The 17,467-nt window shown below is 46.1% G+C and overlaps 3 protein-coding genes across 3 annotated transcripts; 1 reads left to right on the top strand and 2 right to left on the bottom strand.

Moving 5' to 3' along the window:
- Positions 1 to 447: 447 nt before the first annotated feature.
- LOC109757606 (heavy metal-associated isoprenylated plant protein 3) lies at positions 448 to 2,288 on the bottom strand. The gene is made up of 3 exons (XM_073499024.1): positions 1,698 to 2,288; positions 1,496 to 1,583; positions 448 to 1,192 (listed from the first exon to the last, which is right to left on the bottom strand). Exons 1-3 carry the CDS (start codon positions 2,157 to 2,159, stop codon positions 702 to 704), a joined length of 1,041 nt encoding a protein of 346 aa, XP_073355125.1. The 5' UTR covers positions 2,160 to 2,288; the 3' UTR covers positions 448 to 701.
- Positions 2,289 to 5,477: 3,189 nt separating this feature from the next.
- On the bottom strand, positions 5,478 to 8,099 carry LOC109757617 (uncharacterized). The gene is made up of 5 exons (XM_045228826.1): positions 8,085 to 8,099; positions 7,935 to 7,968; positions 7,749 to 7,829; positions 6,152 to 6,265; positions 5,478 to 5,725 (listed from the first exon to the last, which is right to left on the bottom strand). The coding sequence occupies exons 1-5, from the start codon at positions 8,097 to 8,099 to the stop codon at positions 5,478 to 5,480; spliced, it is 492 nt and encodes a 163-aa protein (XP_045084761.1).
- Positions 8,100 to 10,255: 2,156 nt separating this feature from the next.
- Positions 10,256 to 15,073, top strand: LOC109757626 (uncharacterized). The gene is made up of 6 exons (XM_020316450.3): positions 10,256 to 10,713; positions 10,836 to 11,307; positions 11,431 to 11,680; positions 11,772 to 11,865; positions 13,834 to 13,920; positions 14,281 to 15,073. The coding sequence occupies exons 1-6, from the start codon at positions 10,429 to 10,431 to the stop codon at positions 14,548 to 14,550; spliced, it is 1,458 nt and encodes a 485-aa protein (XP_020172039.3). The 5' UTR covers positions 10,256 to 10,428; the 3' UTR covers positions 14,551 to 15,073.
- Positions 15,074 to 17,467: the final 2,394 nt, after the last annotated feature.

Below are 17,467 nucleotides of genomic sequence, written 5' to 3' on the forward strand. Positions count from 1 at the left end.
CTCGTCGTCATGACACGATCGATGGTACGTATACAGCAGTGCACGGACGCCCCGAGGGAAATGAACGGGATGGAACAGCGTTGGGACGTTGCGCTTGCAGTTGCAGGTGATGACTGATGAGGCCGGCGGCGGTCAGCTCGCACATGCACATGTCAGCCATAGACATTGACGGGTGGTACGTGTGTGTTGGATGGACGTCGATCGTACGTTGCGGGTCGATCGATCTGTGGCGTCCCCCGTAGGCCGGCCGGGCGGCATGGGCATGACTGCTGTGCGTCTGCCCTGCACCAGCTCCAGCAATGGATCGCTGCCAATCTCTACCTGCACAATTTAACGCCGGACCGGACGTACGTACGGCCGGCGAGTGCGTGCACACATACCGAGGCCGGCTGCTGGCAGCAAGCACCGGCCGCAGTCTGCACGATGCCATTGTTATTGAATGCCCGATAGAAATGAATCGTGTCACCAACCAACAGAAACTTATACATATGCTGCAATGCAACAGCAGCCGTTAACCATGCACGTACTTTGGCTACTAAAGTACGTATTATATGTTGCCATCGTACTTACGTGCATACATGCATGCATGCACGCGGGCTCAGTCCACCAGTACGTAGCAATATATAGGCATGGCTTAGCTACTTGCTACTGTAGCACTACGACTAAGTACGAGTGCACCACTAACGCACATGCATCTTTCCTCACATGACGGCGCAGGCGTTGGGGTTCTCGTCACTGAACATCTGCGGCGCGTGCAGCATCTCCACCCGGTACGACGTCGTCCACCCCCCTGCTACCACTCCCCCTCCTCCGCCGCCCACGCCGCCGTACATCATCGCCATCGGGAACGCCTGCTCCGCGGCCACCGCAGCGCCGCCGGCCTCCTCCCCGCCGTCCTCCTGCTTGTTCTTGTTCCTGTTTTTCTTCTTGCCACCGCCTCCTTGCCCCTGCTGCTGCTGCTGCTGCTCCCCGGCGTCCTCGCCGCTGTCCTTCTGCTGCTTCTTCTTGTCGCCGCTGTCCTTCTGCTGCTTCTTCTTGTCGCCGCCATCCTTGTTCTTGGCCGTTGGCGGGGGCACGACGTCGACGTCCCTCCGGAGCTTGCGCCGGAGCACGTCGGGGAGGGCCTTGGCGTCCATGGTGCCCTGCACCGTCACGTGCTCCTTGGCCGTGTCCACCTTCACCTCCTTCACGCCTGCATACATGCATTCATGCAGCACCCATGGGCAAGAACGTCAATCATTTCGATTCCCAGCGACAGCCATGCAGTGTTGCAGCAGCGCTTGCTGCACGACAACTCCATGAATGAATGTACTACGTGCTGCATGCATGCCATGCATGATGCATGGCAGGAAGAGAGAGAGAGAGAGAGAGAGAGAGAGAGAGAGAGAGAGAGAGAGAGAGAGAGAGAGAGAGAGAGAGAGAGAGAGAGAGAGAGAGAGAGAGAGAGAGAGAGAGTCAGTGGGTGGGTTGCATGCTCAGTCAATTATGCAGTTACCTTTGATCTTGTGCGCGGTCCGCCTGATCCGGTCAATGCAGCCGTTGCAGTGGAGCCCGATCTTCACCACCACCGTCGTCTCCGGACCCTAATTAGTTAACAAACAAACTAATCACCATCAGCATCAGATGCATCCATAATTCCGTACTAATCCCATTTGATTGATTAAGGACCAATGCTAGTTAATCATCAAACTAATCACCTCCTTGTTATTCTTCTTCTTGTCATCGCCGGCGGTCTTGGCGCCCTTGCCGTCGCCGGCCTGACCCTTCTTGCCCTCGGCGGTGTCGCCGCCGTCCTTCTTCTTCTTGGGGTTGGGGGGATTGGGCGGGGAGACGAACGCGACGGGCTTGTGCGTCCTGGCCTCGACGCGCTCCTTGAGGTCCCAGGGGTCGACAGCCTTGCCGCACACCGTCACCGTGCCGGCGGCCACGTCCGCCGCCACGCCCTCCACACCCTGCGCCGCCTTGACGGCCTTGACGACCTTGCGCGCGCAGCCGTCGCAGTGCAGGTCCACCCCGAGCACCACGGGCGCCGCTTCTTTCTTCTTCCCACCGTCGCCGTCTTCTTTCTTCTTCTGCTGCTTCTTGTTTGCCCTCTCGTTCCCCTCGTCGCCGGTGCCATTCCCCCCCTCTTTCTCCTTGGCGTCGGCACCCTCCGCCATGACCGGCTCGCTCGCTCACTCGAGATGGATGTACTCGTGGTCGTTGTTGTGCCTGTGTTGTGTTGTGCCAGAGGAAGAAGAAAGGGAGAGATGGATCGGAGGTTGGGTTGGGCTGGCGAGGAGAGAAGAGGAGGGCGCATAAATAGGAGCTCCGGGACTTGGTCGTCGTAGTAGCTGCTCAGCTCAGCTCAGCTGAGACCGCTTCTCCTGTACATTACCAAGGAGTACGTTCCATGCATGCATGCATGCATGCATACGCCCGAATCTTTCTACTCCGCTCTTAATTTGTTTGTTACAAATTAACCGGTGCTGATTGCACTCCACATACATAAAATTGGCCGGTGGAAACAAATTGATTAAAAAAACCTTTTAATAAAGGACTCCACTACAAATCTGACGTAGGTTTATGACCATGGCAAATTATGTTCTTCAAGGATGTCAAGTATATTTGGTGAGCATAGCAAATTCGTCTTGGTTCATTTTTATATTAAAATTTGTCGTGTTTGCAAACTAAATTTGCCATCATCCCGATAAGGGACGTAGATGGATCGGATCGGATAATGCTTTTCCCATATCCTTTGCCATATTTTTTTTGTCGGATTCGGATATGAGCAGATAATGACCGGATGCGGTTTTGAACGTGGATTTTATCAGATTACGGATTCAGAGCGGAAATAGAGTGGACTCGGACTGGAAACGAAAGAAAAAAACAATCGGGTCAAACCTGCAATGAGACATGATTTTATTTCTAGTATGCAAATAATATTAATACAATTTTTTTATCCAACCACATAACACAAGAGAGTGGCCAAGTGTTTGAAGTCATGACACACACCAATATGGTAACAATTTTGTTTTTGAGAAACGCTTGTAATTTCATTCATACTCATAAGAATTACAAGTACACCTATTTGGATCTAATATCAAAGAAAATACAAAGTAACTCATATGACTAAGAATTACAATGAAATCTCTGGAAACACCTTCTTCGTGGTATCAATTTCTGCTAGGAAAAATACTCCAAAGACTTCGGTAAAGTGACTGCAATTGGACTGGAGCAACGATGTTATATCACTTTTTCACCCGCACAAACATTACCAATAATGATTTTTGAAAGCGCCTTGAAGCGCCCATCCATAAAGATGGGAGGTCTTGATCAGTGAACATACTTGGGTCGGGGATGATCCCCTAGAAGTGCAAGCCGCCAGATCACAATATGTTCACCATGATAACAATGAAAGATTTCAACTCCACAAAGAATCAAACCAACAAAAAAGTTTGACACACCAACATAAACTCATCAAATCCGAATAATTGGATCTACAAGGACATAAAACTCTCTAATCTCATGGCACCGCCGAAAGAACGATACTAAATTTATTCCCATAAAAACGATGATCACTAGACGATGATGAAAAACATAAAACTCTTGAAGATGAGAGGTCCCCCCGCCTCTCAGCGCCAAGATGACAGCGGGAGATGAAGGGACCAAAAATTCCCTAGCGGCCATGGCGACCCTAGACGAAACCCTCACGTCGCCGGGAAGAAAGGCGTATGGTAACAATTTACATGCGGTTTAAAAATTGCTGCATGTGCAGCAGCACCGACTATTAGAAATCCGCCAATCCACATGTGGTGTACCATAGTGATTCTTATTAGTGGGCGGGTTTGGTACTTAAGGTCTAAATTAATCAGATAATCTTATTTGATATTCTCAGATAATCCATAGAAAATACCGGTTAATCCACATCCGTCGGATGTTACCTGTACCATATCTGCCGGATATTCGGTTGACAAAAATCCGTATCCGCCTCCATATCCAGCGAATTTGTGCAAGTGCATACCATATCCGTAAAAGCGGATGCGAATGCGAATTTAGAACGGAAATTATCCGTACCATTTACATCCCTAATCGCGCCAATATACATTGCCGTGAAGAATGTCATATTTGCCCTACCTAAAAATCTGACGTCGGGTTCTTAGTGTTTCTGTAAAAATATATTCACTGCAGGTACATGAACTTGGCTTTCGGGTTCATAGCAGGTACAAAATCGACCCCCCCCCCCACCCCCCCTGGTTTGACACGTGTGATGTTCCCTTTTCAAAAAATAACATGTGTATTTTTATAGTATTTGAGTCGGTTGATTTTGGATGAAGGAAGCAGCAGCCGCCGGAGGGAAGGAAGGTGCAGCCCCGGTCATCCCTCAACCGCCGGATGGAAGGACGGTGGAAGCTGGCGGTTTGGCCGGTGGTCCGTGCGGTGGTCAGGGAAGGAAGATGAGCAGACGGCCCAAAATGAATCGACTGACCCAAAACATTTTTTAGTGGACTGACCCCTAGCCTATCCCTATTTTTTCATGATTGTAGCCCTCTCCTCTCCCCCGGTGGACCGAGCGGCCACCATCTGCTGCTGCGCCGCAGGGTGGACGATCTCGTGCGTGACGGCGACGGACTCTGAGGTCCACGCTGCCGGCACCGGGGTCGCCGAGGATGGCCCAGCGCTACTAGCCGAAATAATTGCACTAGCGCGAGCAGACAACAGAGACATGGTGACCAAATCTCAAAACCATCACCCTGGACTATGGACGCCTGCCTGTGCCTTGCCGTCAGGCTCAGATCAAAGGCCACGGGCGGCGACCTTGCAGCCATCACCGGCGTCGCATCTTGCATGCTATATGATCATCTTTTAGTGTGTTTTGGGTATGATCATGGCGATCTGTGCTGATGCTTTTTTCCCCACCTTTTTCCGCAGGTGCAACAACCATGGCGCAACAGCATTCATGTGGATTCAGTCTGCGATTCGCATCAAAGCAGTTGCAGGAGGTTGCTATGAAGTCGGTCAGCGAGCCGAAGAAGACCATAATCCAGGGTGGTGGTTTTGGATATTTGCTCAATATCAGGCCATTCTCTATGTCATACGAGCTTACTGAGTTCACTGCGACCAAGACGAACCATCCAGGTACAAGAACAGGGTCGGCCAAGATGTTCAACGCGCCATCCAGCTGCTCAAAAGACCGCCGAGTGCAACCTCCACATCATCTACAAAGTGGGGGAAAGGGCCCCAATCGCCCAGTCAGTCAGGAACATGGTTAACCTGGAGTACCACCTACTCCCTCCGTTCGGAATTACTTGTCGCAGAAATGGATGTATCTAGATGTATTTTAGTTTTAGATACATCCATTTCCAAGACAAGTAATTCCGAACGGAGGGAGTAGCATTCTAGCAACCTTGTTGCTTGGTGTGAGCTGGCTGGACACATACAAAGCTCATGATCGTTCAGGGAAAATTTAGCTTCTTCTCCAGGGTGGCCAGCTCTTGTTACTGCTCCTCAATCCTCCTAACCTTCTTCTTCTTGGATTTCTCCACCAAGGTTGTGCTGCTTCCTCTTCCTGTCCCACGAGCCCTGGAGGACTTGGCCGACACGTTTGAGTGGCCCAAGCTGCTTTCGTCCCTCCTCTTTTGCTTGTGTTTGGGCGTCGGCTCGACGCCCAGAGACAATGCTGACCCTTGGCTGCTACACTTCTTCGATAAGCTACTCAACCGAGACATGCTCTTCCGAGAAGAACCTGGAAAATCAATCATATGCCACACCCATCAGTGACGGTCACGGTTATCACCAATAATATGTATTTGCTGCTCCTCTATTTATGATCAAGGACATGCATGTTAACATATATGCTGGTAAGCAGGCAGCATTTCATCAGAGATGAAAGATAGATATTGCCTGCCAGCATTCTGTTCTAGTACAGATAAAGTTCACGTCTTGCATATAACAGAAACGTTGGCACAATCAGTGCATTTTAAGGCCACTTTTGTAGTCATGTCTGGCTTAGTTATTAAACAGAGGTAAATTAAATTGCATTCATGGATCAAGCCTTCTTCATGTACCATCTCATTCAGCAAATCTAGCTAAATCTCTGCCTAACTTGTCTAATGTATTGACAGCTGAAAAGGGGGATTACTGAAGAAGAACCATCTTCAAAAAGAAATACCTGCAGATTTCCTACTGCCAGGAGTAAGAAGACTCCCAAAACATGGTTTCTCTTTCTCCAATTCTTCAGGTTCAGGGTAACGCACCAAGCAAACTCTGCGTGAAATCTTCCCCACTGGAATTTATTTATCTATATGTTAGTAGTCAAAAGGCCAATTTGCATAGAGAGAGCACATGGCATAAATAGATTGCCTCGGCTCACTTTTTTTTTGATAAAAGAGAGCATTCTCTCCGATTTCCATTAAAAGAAATCACCATGTCTTACAAAGGAAAGCAAAAGACATAAAACTGCAGCATAAACTCCTCCCCTACGCAGTTTTTACCACCCTACTGGGGGGGGGGGGGGGGGGGGGGGGGGGAGGAACACCGCCAGGGAGAACTGGTATATTACCTTTTGTTTTTGTTAAACCTATGTGAAATAAGCATAACATAGTTTGTTTTCTTTCCCCAACATTGTTTGCATGCTTGTGTTACAAATAAAAATAAAATAAAACTACTGTAGGTTACGCACGTCAACAGTTAAATGGCAAATATATTTTCATACTCATGGTAGTTATATTTACATAGTTGGAGGACAGCTATTACACCAACTTGTTTTCATAATACAGGTATATGTCATGCAAATAACACTGATTCTCCTGAAACTCACAACATTGGAAGCTTTATTTCTAGAAGATAATTTTTTTTATCAGTTGGCACGGATACTTTTTTCTATCAGTTTGCACACATATGATCCAACTCCTATGCCAGTTAAACTCTTAGAGTTACTTTCATGCCATACCCTCTTTACCGTGTTGAGATTGGTTCCCTTGATTGCTTCAAGACTCCTATTTCTCCACCGTTTGATCGCAGTGAATGGACGGCCCCTAAATTCGCCAATCACTGTAACAGTTGTATTGTGGAAAAGTATTCATAGCTAATTAAATAATGGTATTTTCAGCCTATGAGAATGGAGAAGGGACTAGACAAGTCAGCTAGTATTACAACCTATTACTGACGGATGGCATGTCATTCAACGAGATTATAGTTAAGGAGGAGGATGTAACTTAGCCATTACATGAAAAAGTTTACGAGGAAATCTGAAATGACACACCAAACTTGTGTCAGAACATCCACACGAGAATAACATCATCTTTTTGTAGACTGAAGTGTAACATCTTGTTGATTTCTATTTCAATTTCAAGGATTCAACAGGGACTAATAATTTATTGTGCACAGATAAACTAGCAAATTGAAATAAGAGGAAGTTCAGATTGAACCAAGAACTCAAGCCGACACATGTGGGCCTGCATAACATCATCAAAGGCCCAGCATTGTCTGAATCTTCTTACCAGTTAACAAAATGAAAGACAAGTGACAAGCAAGTAGTTCCATTTATATAATTAGCACCGCTATCTTTAATAATAATAAAAGACTGCCCAGGAAAAATAGACCCGATAAACACTCAAGAGTTGTCTGAATGCTGAGAAGCTTTAAGATCAAACTCTGAAACTCAGTTGTTGTCTGAATGCTGAGAAGCTTTAAGATGACCGAAACATGTAATTATTTAAGTGAAAACCATTTCGAAATAATAAATCGAAGTTATTTGCCCCAAGGACTCTCCAAATTTCCCAAGTTTCCATTGTGATGAAGCGTCGTAAGAGAAACTTCTTCACCGTCAAAATCAGAAGCATTTACATGTTTGATATAATACACAAAAATGTTACCTTGGAGCCCAAATGCAGCATACTGGTAACATGCCAGATGGGGTGGGAAAAAATAAAACTTCCAAGTTACATATACATGGTTTAGAGGCCACTGTATTAGCCAAAAATAACCCTAGCCTCCGTTTTTTTTTAGAATAACCGTAGCCTCTGTTTGTTTTGATTCCTTCGTGGTGGGTCTATGGGCCGGTCAGGACAGGACGCTGGGCCATCTATCCAGTGGCCAGAAACCGGATGGGCCTCCATCCCCGTGTGTAGACTAAGTAACTCGCCTATCGATCTTATTCATTTTCTGTCGCCCCCTAAAAAAAATCATTTTCTGTCGTTTCTAAAAAAAAAAATCTGTCTTAAGCATCTCCAACACCTTGTTCTCAAAAAAGGAAATATCTCCAACAGCTCCCGTAATAATTTCCCCTGTAAAGTTTAAAAACAAAAGCCTGTATAATTTAGGGGAAGTTGTCTGGTGACATTTTTTTATTCATTTCTCATATAATGTCTTCCCCTAAAATCTATTTTTTCTCTATTTCCCGTTAAACAAGCATACAAATGACACATGCATTGAAATACCACCTGAATAGTGTTATATTAGGCACGCATACGTGATAGTGATTTCAAATCCAAAATTTATGAAATTCGATGCAAATTTCAGATTCAAACATAACAAATGGTCCAAATAATGTGAAATAGAACAAAATAATACGAGCAAGTTTATTGACCATGAAGCGACCACAGATGCTCATCATGAAGTTGTTCATGACCCGCCTCATACTTGATATGTGGCTGAATAGGTGGTATATAAATCTTGCTCCCCTCATTCTGACAACGCTACTCAGGCGGCTGTTTCCACTCGTCCTCTATGATCATATTAAGCAAGATCACGCACACGGTCATAATGCGCCACAAAATCTTTTGCTGCCATAATTGCGGAGGACCTGACAAAGGCGAGTTGGTATAACCACAAATGACTGCTCAACATCCTTTCTATACTTCCTCCGTCCGTGAATAAGTGCACATCTAGCTCCGAATAAGTGTGAATAAGTGCACAATATAGTAGCCCATGTTGTTGTTGGGAAACGTAGTGAAAAAAATCAGCCATACATAACAAGTTTCCAGGATCACCATGAAGATACATATGAGATTAGATTCGATCATTACCAACTCGGAGTTTGCAGCGAAGAAGCGTTGGTGCAGATTCCTGTAGATAGGATTTACAACCTCTGAATGCTAGAATTTTTCTCCCTCGAACGAAGATCGAAAGCATGATCTCTCCAACGGGTTGCACGCATACAAAGTCAGTGATCCGACAACACTTCACCATTCTGAACATAGTGTCGCCGGAGAACTAGAGGGTAGAGCAGCCTCACGGCGTCATGAACTCATTTCGTGGCGAACGAGGGGGGGGGCATCCCTTGCATAGAGAATTGCGTGCCAAAGAGGGGGTGCACCCCTCACCCATATATAGGCATAGGGGAGGGAGGAGACTTGGAGGAGGGGCTTCACCGATCTATATGACTGTAGATGTGCATACTGACATGACATTATATGACTCTACTTCACTTATCTATAACGAAGACGACTTTCCTTCCTTCCACGAATATAATAAAGCGCAACAGAATATTCTTGCTATTTCTTTATATGGAAAATAAATTAAGAACAATCCAACACAAAGATCCAATAAATGGGCTCTGCCGCCGGAGCTCAAAAATGGAACAACGTATAAGGGTAGGACCCAACTACCATTACCTAAGCTCTTCTAATGAATGAAAAATGAGTACCCGCAACATTACATATCTTTTGTGGTAGGCCAATCAAGACCAGGTAATAACCAAATAAAATTAAGACACGATGATGGAAAAAGCGAAATGACGGTCAAAGTTGACATAGAGCATAGAGCCCGCTGCCAGGCATAATAAAGACAGTTCAAAAAGCCAGACCGACAGGTAAGGTATACCGCATAAATAGTGTTAATATGCCTTCTTTATAAACGCGCGCTACTAGTGTGTGACTCGCGTGATACCCTAATGATGTACCCACGTCATCTCTACAGACGCGGTGCTCGCGGCTTCTAGCGCCATAAGCAGACAAGGATTTCAAATGCTCGCGCGAGAAAAACTTGTTTGTAAGTTTGTCGCCTTTCGACGTCTGCTATCAAACGCCATGATTAGGATCCTTGAGTGCATGGAGAGGCTCATACTGGTCAAATACGTAATGTTCCGAGTATCTTCATATGATCCTCTCAAATCTCAAAGGAAAGGATCGGCATGAGCCACTCACCCATCATCATCAATCAAATCAAAGAGGAGAAAAAGATGGGTGGAAATTCTTGAGGGAGAAGAAAGAAAGAAAGAAAGAAAGAAGGAATCCTACATAAAAAAAGCCTGAACCCAAGCAAACCCCTAGCCGGCTCGGCCCAGGGCTAAAGAGGAGGTGCGTGGGGGTGGGTGGGGTCCGGGTGTCATTGAGAGGAAGCCCTAATCGGTGGCATCATCGCCAGAGCCCAGAGCCCTCCCCTCTCCCCATCCCTGGGATCACCAGCTCCTCCCCCCTCCCCCCTCCCGCCGCCGCCGCCGCCGCCATGGAGCCCGCCCCCACGTCGCCCGATCCGGCGCCCCGCTCCCCGGCGCCGTCGCCGTCGCCGGCCAAGAGGTCCGCCTGGAAGCAGCCCTCCCCCTCCGCCGCCGCCAACGGCGCCCCGCACGCCGACGCGCCGCCGCCGCCGGCCGTCATGGACGCCGACCACTGGCCCGCGCTCGCCGACGCCGCCAGGACCAAGACCCTGCTCCCGGCCCCCGCGCCCCCCTCCGACTCCCCCAAGCCTCCCCCGGACCCCTCCCCCGCCAACGCCGCCGCCGCCGCATCGGTCAGATCTCTCTTTCCCCTCCCCCCGCCGATGATCAAGATGGTGCCTTCCCGCCGTTTGTTTGTCCGTTCGTTTGTTTGCGCGATTGATTCGGTAGCTGTGTGGTACGTTGCTCTTTCCAGGCCATGGCGAACCCGTCCAACTCGCCCCGGCACGGCGGCTCCGGGACGCACCACGGCCGCCACAAGACAGCTAGGCGCGGGGGCGCCGGCGGCAGCGGCGGGGGTGGAGACCACTCCCCGCGGGATCACCAGGAGAGGAGCCCCGGCGGCTGGGACCATGGCGGCGGCGGTGGCGGCGGGAGGGGCGGCCAGAGAAGCCACCACAACAACGGCGGCAGGAGGGGCGGTGGCAACGGTGGCCCGGGCGGCCCAGGAGGTGGTGGAGTTCCTCACCACGGCGGGTTTGGCGGACGCCGGAGAGGCGGGTTTGATGGTGGCTTCTTCCGTGGCCCCGGGATGGGCATCGGGCCGTACATGCGGGGGGCGCCGCCGCCGCCCCCGCCGCTGGCCGTCGCTCCTCCCTTCATGGGCCACCCTCCGCCTCCCGGCTCGCATATGCGAGCCTTTGCTGGACCGATGATGGCGTTTCATGGTAAGGTTTCACTTCTCTGGTATTGCAGATATCGCATCGCTTCTGCTTTTAATGCTGCTGATGTGGTGATGTATAATAATCTGCTGGTATTGATCAGTTGCCACTATGGTTTGTTATGTCCAGATATGCCATCACCAGTGTCTCCTGTTTCCCCAATGTACTATGTTGGGCCTCCGCCGCTTCCAGAGGCTCTTAGGGGAATGGCATTCGCACCTCATATGGTCGGCCCACCTGCTTATCCCTACTTTCAGCCCCCGGCTGAGCCTGAGCCTGAGCCTGAGCCTGAGCCCGAGACTGAGCCTGAGCCCGTGGCTGAGCCGGATTCCGAGGCTAAACGCCAGAAGCTGCAGAACCAGTTTGAGTTCTACTTCAGGTCATTACACGGATTTTTTGCATCATTGAGTTAATTGTCGGCCTGTGTTTGTACTTCTGTGTTGCTGATACCCATGTTCTTTGATCCGCAGCAAGGACAACTTATGTGGAGATGTTTACTTGCGGCAACATATGGATGAGGAGGGCTTTGTATCGGTCCCTTTTATGTCAACAACTTTCAATAAGGTGATCGTGTTTACTGATTTTCCTTAACCTGCCATTCGAGACTGTCGATTAACAGATGTGCATGTACTTTTTCAGTCACCACGCCTTTGCGTTGCATCATATTAAGTACACTAGATTGTTGATTCCCAATGTGGTTACTTCATTGGAATCTTCTCTTTTGATCTTTACTGTGCATGAATGTCGACTTCTGTTTGTAATTTCATTCTGTTCTGACTTGGTTATATGAGGTGCTAGTAACCATTGGCTTCTGGATTTTCTGTTAAGCTTTCTTTCAGGCACTATAGATGCTTATTCTCTTCAAAATGAATTCTCTGGCTTGATGTTAAAGTAGTGATTTTTGTTTTGGTTGGATATTTGCAATTTTGCATCTCGTTTTTAGAATGACGGAATATTTCCTGCTCATCCCAGACGTGGTGTGTTCCTCTCTGTGCCATCAGTTGTGTTGGGAGATAGTGCTTTATAGTAAATTGCTTTATTCTTCCTGGACCAGCATGAATATGCCTATCATATTCATGTCCTTTTCTGGTAGATTGTGTGAGTGGTAGTGCCTTGTGCGTGTGCATGCTCGAAGTAGTATGACGGAATATTTTCTGCGCATCCCAGATGTGGTCTGTTCTTCTCTGTGCCATCAGGTTGTTTTTGAGTTGGAAGATAGTGTTTTATAGACAAAGTGGTCGGACTCCTCCCTGGACCCTGCGAAAGCGGGAGCTACGTTCTACTGGCTGCACTTAGATTGTGTTTTATATATTGTTTTTAGCATGAATACATCTCCTTTTTTGTTAGATTGTATGAGTGGTAGTGACATTGTGTGTGTGCATGCTTGAAGTCAGTTTAACATGCCTTCGTTGGTTGTTGGGATGCTTATTGCTTTACACCTATTATATATAGAATGGATGCCTGCATACTGTTTTGCTGCAGGTTGAGTATATTACATTGATTGGCAAGAGAAGAGGTAGTGAGTAGCAAGATATGTTGTGATTGAACTTAAATATTTATGTTATGAGTGCAGTACCATGTTATCATACATTGATTATGAATGCCAATCAAGTTTCAGGGCACTTGTGTGTGTTCTATTTTTTGCAACTTTTCTTTAGACATTGATTAAAAAAAATCGAAGCCTTTACTCGGGGACAAGTATCTGATCTCTATCTGAATTCTGATTGGCTGTAAGATAGGAGTTCACGTATAGCAGTATTGAATATTCCCTCTGTAAGATAGGAGTTCAAGTATAGCAGAGGGACTATCTAAAGAACATTGCAGCGTTGTGACAATAGCCAGACATAGTAGACTCAGCTATTCTGTGTTAAATAAAAATAGTATGTGATTAATGTACTATTGCTCCCTACACCACTTCTCATTGATAAAAGCCTGTAAAATGTTGATACATGTCATTTCTTTGGTTGTTTATTTCTCTCTTTGAGGTATCACTGTGCTCAAATACACTCAAATGTTGTTCGTACTGCAATATACTTGTGAGACTCCAATGGACTAGCAGTAAAATAGGGAGTACAAAGACAATGGATGTGCTGTGTGGATAGTTTGCTGCTATGTGGGAACTATTAGGTTAGCGGTCCTTCATTCTAGGTTGTTGTGGCAAGGCCATCCAGTATCTAATTCCACAAGTGATCTGTGTTTTTCAGTTCAATCAGACGTGCAACTCTTGCTGTAATGTTTCTGCATATGCGGCACTGCATACTTTTGGTTTTGTCCTTTAGTTGATCATGCACTAAATTATCTTATGAATCTAGTCAACCTTGTTGCTTTGCTTTCCCGTTGTTGCCAATTTTTCCGAGTCACTATTGTTATTTGCGCGCTTGTGTATCCACAAAAATTGGCAAGGTACTTGGTCCTTTTGTTTTATGATGACACCATATGTATATACACCTAATTCTGTGGATGTAAAAAGGAGGTTCGAGCTGAATATATTTAAGAAGTCTGCTAACCGTGCTGAAATATCGTTTTTTGCAGGTCCGGGAAATCACTGCCGATATTCCTAACGCCAATTTGCAGTATATAATAGAAACAATTCAGTCCTCATCTATACTGGAAGTGAAGGTACATACTATTACTTCACTCCTGTTTCAGCTATTTGAGGGCAAGTGGTGTGCACTATCGCATTTATATGTTATGGGGGTTCCTTCAATGCCCACAAATAAAGCATTTAACTTCCATTTAAACCGCACTAGAATAGTTTTTGCATTCATAAACATTCAACTAGAGTTGGTTTGGACTCGACCAGTAGTTAATAGCATTCATGACCATTGGACTAGAATATTTTTGGCATTGATAGACACTGGGCTAGAATAATCCATTCCCTTCTCTAATGACCAAGTATTCAAACTTTTGAGACATAATCCTCTGGGCAAGAATAGTTTTTTCCACTAATGCAGGGCGTCGGTTTCTGTGTTGATGCAGGGCGACAAAGTTAGGAGGAAAGATGACTGGGACAAATGGTTAATTCCGAAAGAGAGCAACCCTAATATTCCGTCAAGCTCTGCAGCAGCTGTGCCAAGCCCCAGCACCAATGTCAATGATCTGACAGCACAGCTTGGAGGTGTGGGCCTGCAAGAACCAGCTGGCCCTAGTAGCACGGTGGACCAGAACCATCATGAGGTGGTCCAGAATGGATCGGCTTCCAGCAATAACCCAGCACCGGCAGCTGAAGAAAGCGCTGGCCAGCGCTAGCCACACACCGTCTCCTTATCACACTATGACTGCAAGGGTTTTTGTCCGAGCGCGAGTGACGAGAGTAGAAATGATGATGATACTTTGCGATTTTTGGAAGGTGGTATGCTTGCGGGGTTGCATTAGGCTGACAAGCGGGTTCGTTTTGCGGGGTTGATGTGGCCTTCTGGTTATTGGTGAAAATCGGTCTACTAGCTGAAACGATAGGCGGCCAAACAAAAGGGTTTATTGTGTAGGGGGGCATCAAACGCGATGAGTGGGAGAAGCCGAAGAAGAGGATGAAAAAGACGCTGATTAGGGCTAGTTGCTTAGTGTGCGGTTCCGGACCGTCGTCGTCGGTTATTTTGGCTATGTGGGTATTTGAAGTCCAAAACTCTGTCGGTTTCTTCCCCCCATTTGGATTGGATGTAAACCTCCATTTTTTGACGGAGGAGGATGATGTGATGAACTTTCTTGTCAGCTGTTTCGCCAAACGAGAATGTTGTACAACTCCTTGGTGTAGTATTTTACAGATATTTCCTCTCGTGCTGCTGTGTTTGGTTGCTCCCTTGCCATGTTGTTGCTTCCGGTGGCTGTGGGAGCCGTTGGTTGTGTTTGTGTTGTTGCTTGCTTCTCCTGTTGATGCATTGTTGCTCTAGTTTCTGTGGCTGTAGTTTTTGTATCCAATTGGTTATGGTGCTAATGCTGATTGATTCTGGTGAAGGAGGCTTCGTGCGCTTAAGATGAGCGTCTACATGTAGTGGTGCGCGTCGCAATGCTGGCAATATCTATGCAGACCATGTTTTTTCATTCTCTTCTGTTCAGTTATTTCTATACGAAGTAACAAATTCATTCTAATGATACTGAACAACAGAGGAATTTCGGCGGTTAGGATGAGCATACAGTGGTGACAAGCTGAAGCAGCTACACCTAACAGTATATAGTTAGAATCTAGCTACAGGCCATACTGATCAACAATTCCAGTAGGCAGAGGAGTGTTCAATGGTTGTGAACACCAATTGCAGCCGACGTGTTCAGATAGGGCAGGGCAGCGCTACCATGTGTGTTTTTGCTGATGTTGCTCAACCAACTACTGGGGGGTGACATTGTGCACATACTCCCTTCCTCTGTATCTTTTTTTTTTTTTGAGAAAACCCTTCCTCTGTATCTGTGAAAATGAAAATGTAACCAAGGCACCTGAGGTATATGCTTTACGGGAGAAACATCTGCGTAAAAAGGTCCAGCAAAAAGGAGCAAATAACCGGAAGTGGAGTTTCTACTCCCTGGTGCATATAAACAGTAAAATGTAAAAAAAATAGGAAATGTTTTCATTATTCTAAAAAAAGGATCTGTTTTCATTAACAGGCACGAGAAGACGTATGGCGTACTGGCCAGTAGTTCCAGTTTGCTAGGGCGAGGTTGTCTGTGCATGCTAAGCGAACTACGGTGCCACGTCAGCATAAAAACGTCTACTAATAGGATTAGCATCGTATTTGCACGCTCGTGCCAAGTTTTGAAACCAGTTCGGCGTATTTTTCAACTCCAGGCACTAAAGTGAACATCGGTGGCAAGTTTAAGCATCACCTGTGATATTACCTCAATATAATGCAATGTGGATTGTATTACATCATGTATTAACCACAAATCATGAAATCAATACCAGAGAACCAAATAATGTCACCACCTCTGTACTAGCAACCAATATTTTAGCATAAGGAGTATCACAAGAGTGTTTACTTGCACATCAGGAGTATCACAATTACAACTAAAGAGGCATTGTCCTCACTGCTGTCCCTAAGCCCTTCACAAGGAGAGTTCCAAGCCTCGCAACTTCTTCCTCCAGCTCTGCACATGACCCTCAGTTACGAACCTCGTCCCTCAACTATGATTATTTCAAGATGAAATCAACATGCTATTTCTCTCACATGAAACATGTTTATAATTTAGTCTGTCTCACTAATCTTTCAGCTACAAAGGCAGAAAGAAAAATGGCATGATCAATAACTAAAAAAAAACTGGAACAATAATGCTTGTAGCATTAAAAAACTGAGAAAGTGAATTGAGGACAACAGAACAAATATTTGTAACAACGGCAAGCTTGGCTGATGCAAAATGATCACTCTGAAACTATATCTTTAGAACCAAATTAAAAAGGAACAAAATAATCTAATACTCTCTTCATTCCAAAATAACTGTCTCAACTTTGTACAAAAACATCATGTATCTTTAGGACCAATTTTTAGACCATGGTTCCACATGTAGCTTTATTGTAGGACCTCTTATAAATACCTCTCCTGATATACCATTGGCATGAAGAATGAAGAAAACACGTGAGATTTAGGACCATTGTCCAACTCATGATAAGAAAAATGCACAAAACATGGAACATATAAATCACATGAGATTTAGGACCATTGTCCAATGGATGCTAAGGAAAATGCACAAAACCTGGAACCTATTATTTTGGAGTTGCGTCAATTTAACAACCTTTCCATTGAACAAGACATACTCTACAGAAAAAAAAATGCATGGACAGAAGTGAAAAGAAAATCCAGTTGGCCCTGGATAAAACATCAATTCAGTCTGTAATGTAATAGGCAGAACGGTAAGCATTGAGGTGGAAGCGCTTATGTTGCTAGAAAGAATTATGCGGTGGTCTCCCTTTTAAGCTTGTCTTCATACCTATTATATTATTTGCCGTGTAATCATCTTGAATCCCCATGAAGTACACACATCAATAATATGCGAGGGGGGAAGCAAGAAGCAACAGCGAGGCTAACAACTAATTGGAGGTTAACAAGAAGCTAGTGTCGGTTTCATTGGCACAAGAAAACCTCGTCAGTATGAGGCAGCTCCACAATCCATCACTAAGGTTTCCAAAAAACTACAATAAAGAAAGCTTTTAATCAGGCCCTCGTCTAGCTTGGTCTTGTTTACA

This window comes from Aegilops tauschii, chromosome 5 (assembly GCF_002575655.3).
Source record: "Aegilops tauschii subsp. strangulata cultivar AL8/78 chromosome 5, Aet v6.0, whole genome shotgun sequence".
NCBI classification, from domain to species: Eukaryota; Viridiplantae; Streptophyta; class Magnoliopsida; order Poales; family Poaceae; genus Aegilops; species Aegilops tauschii.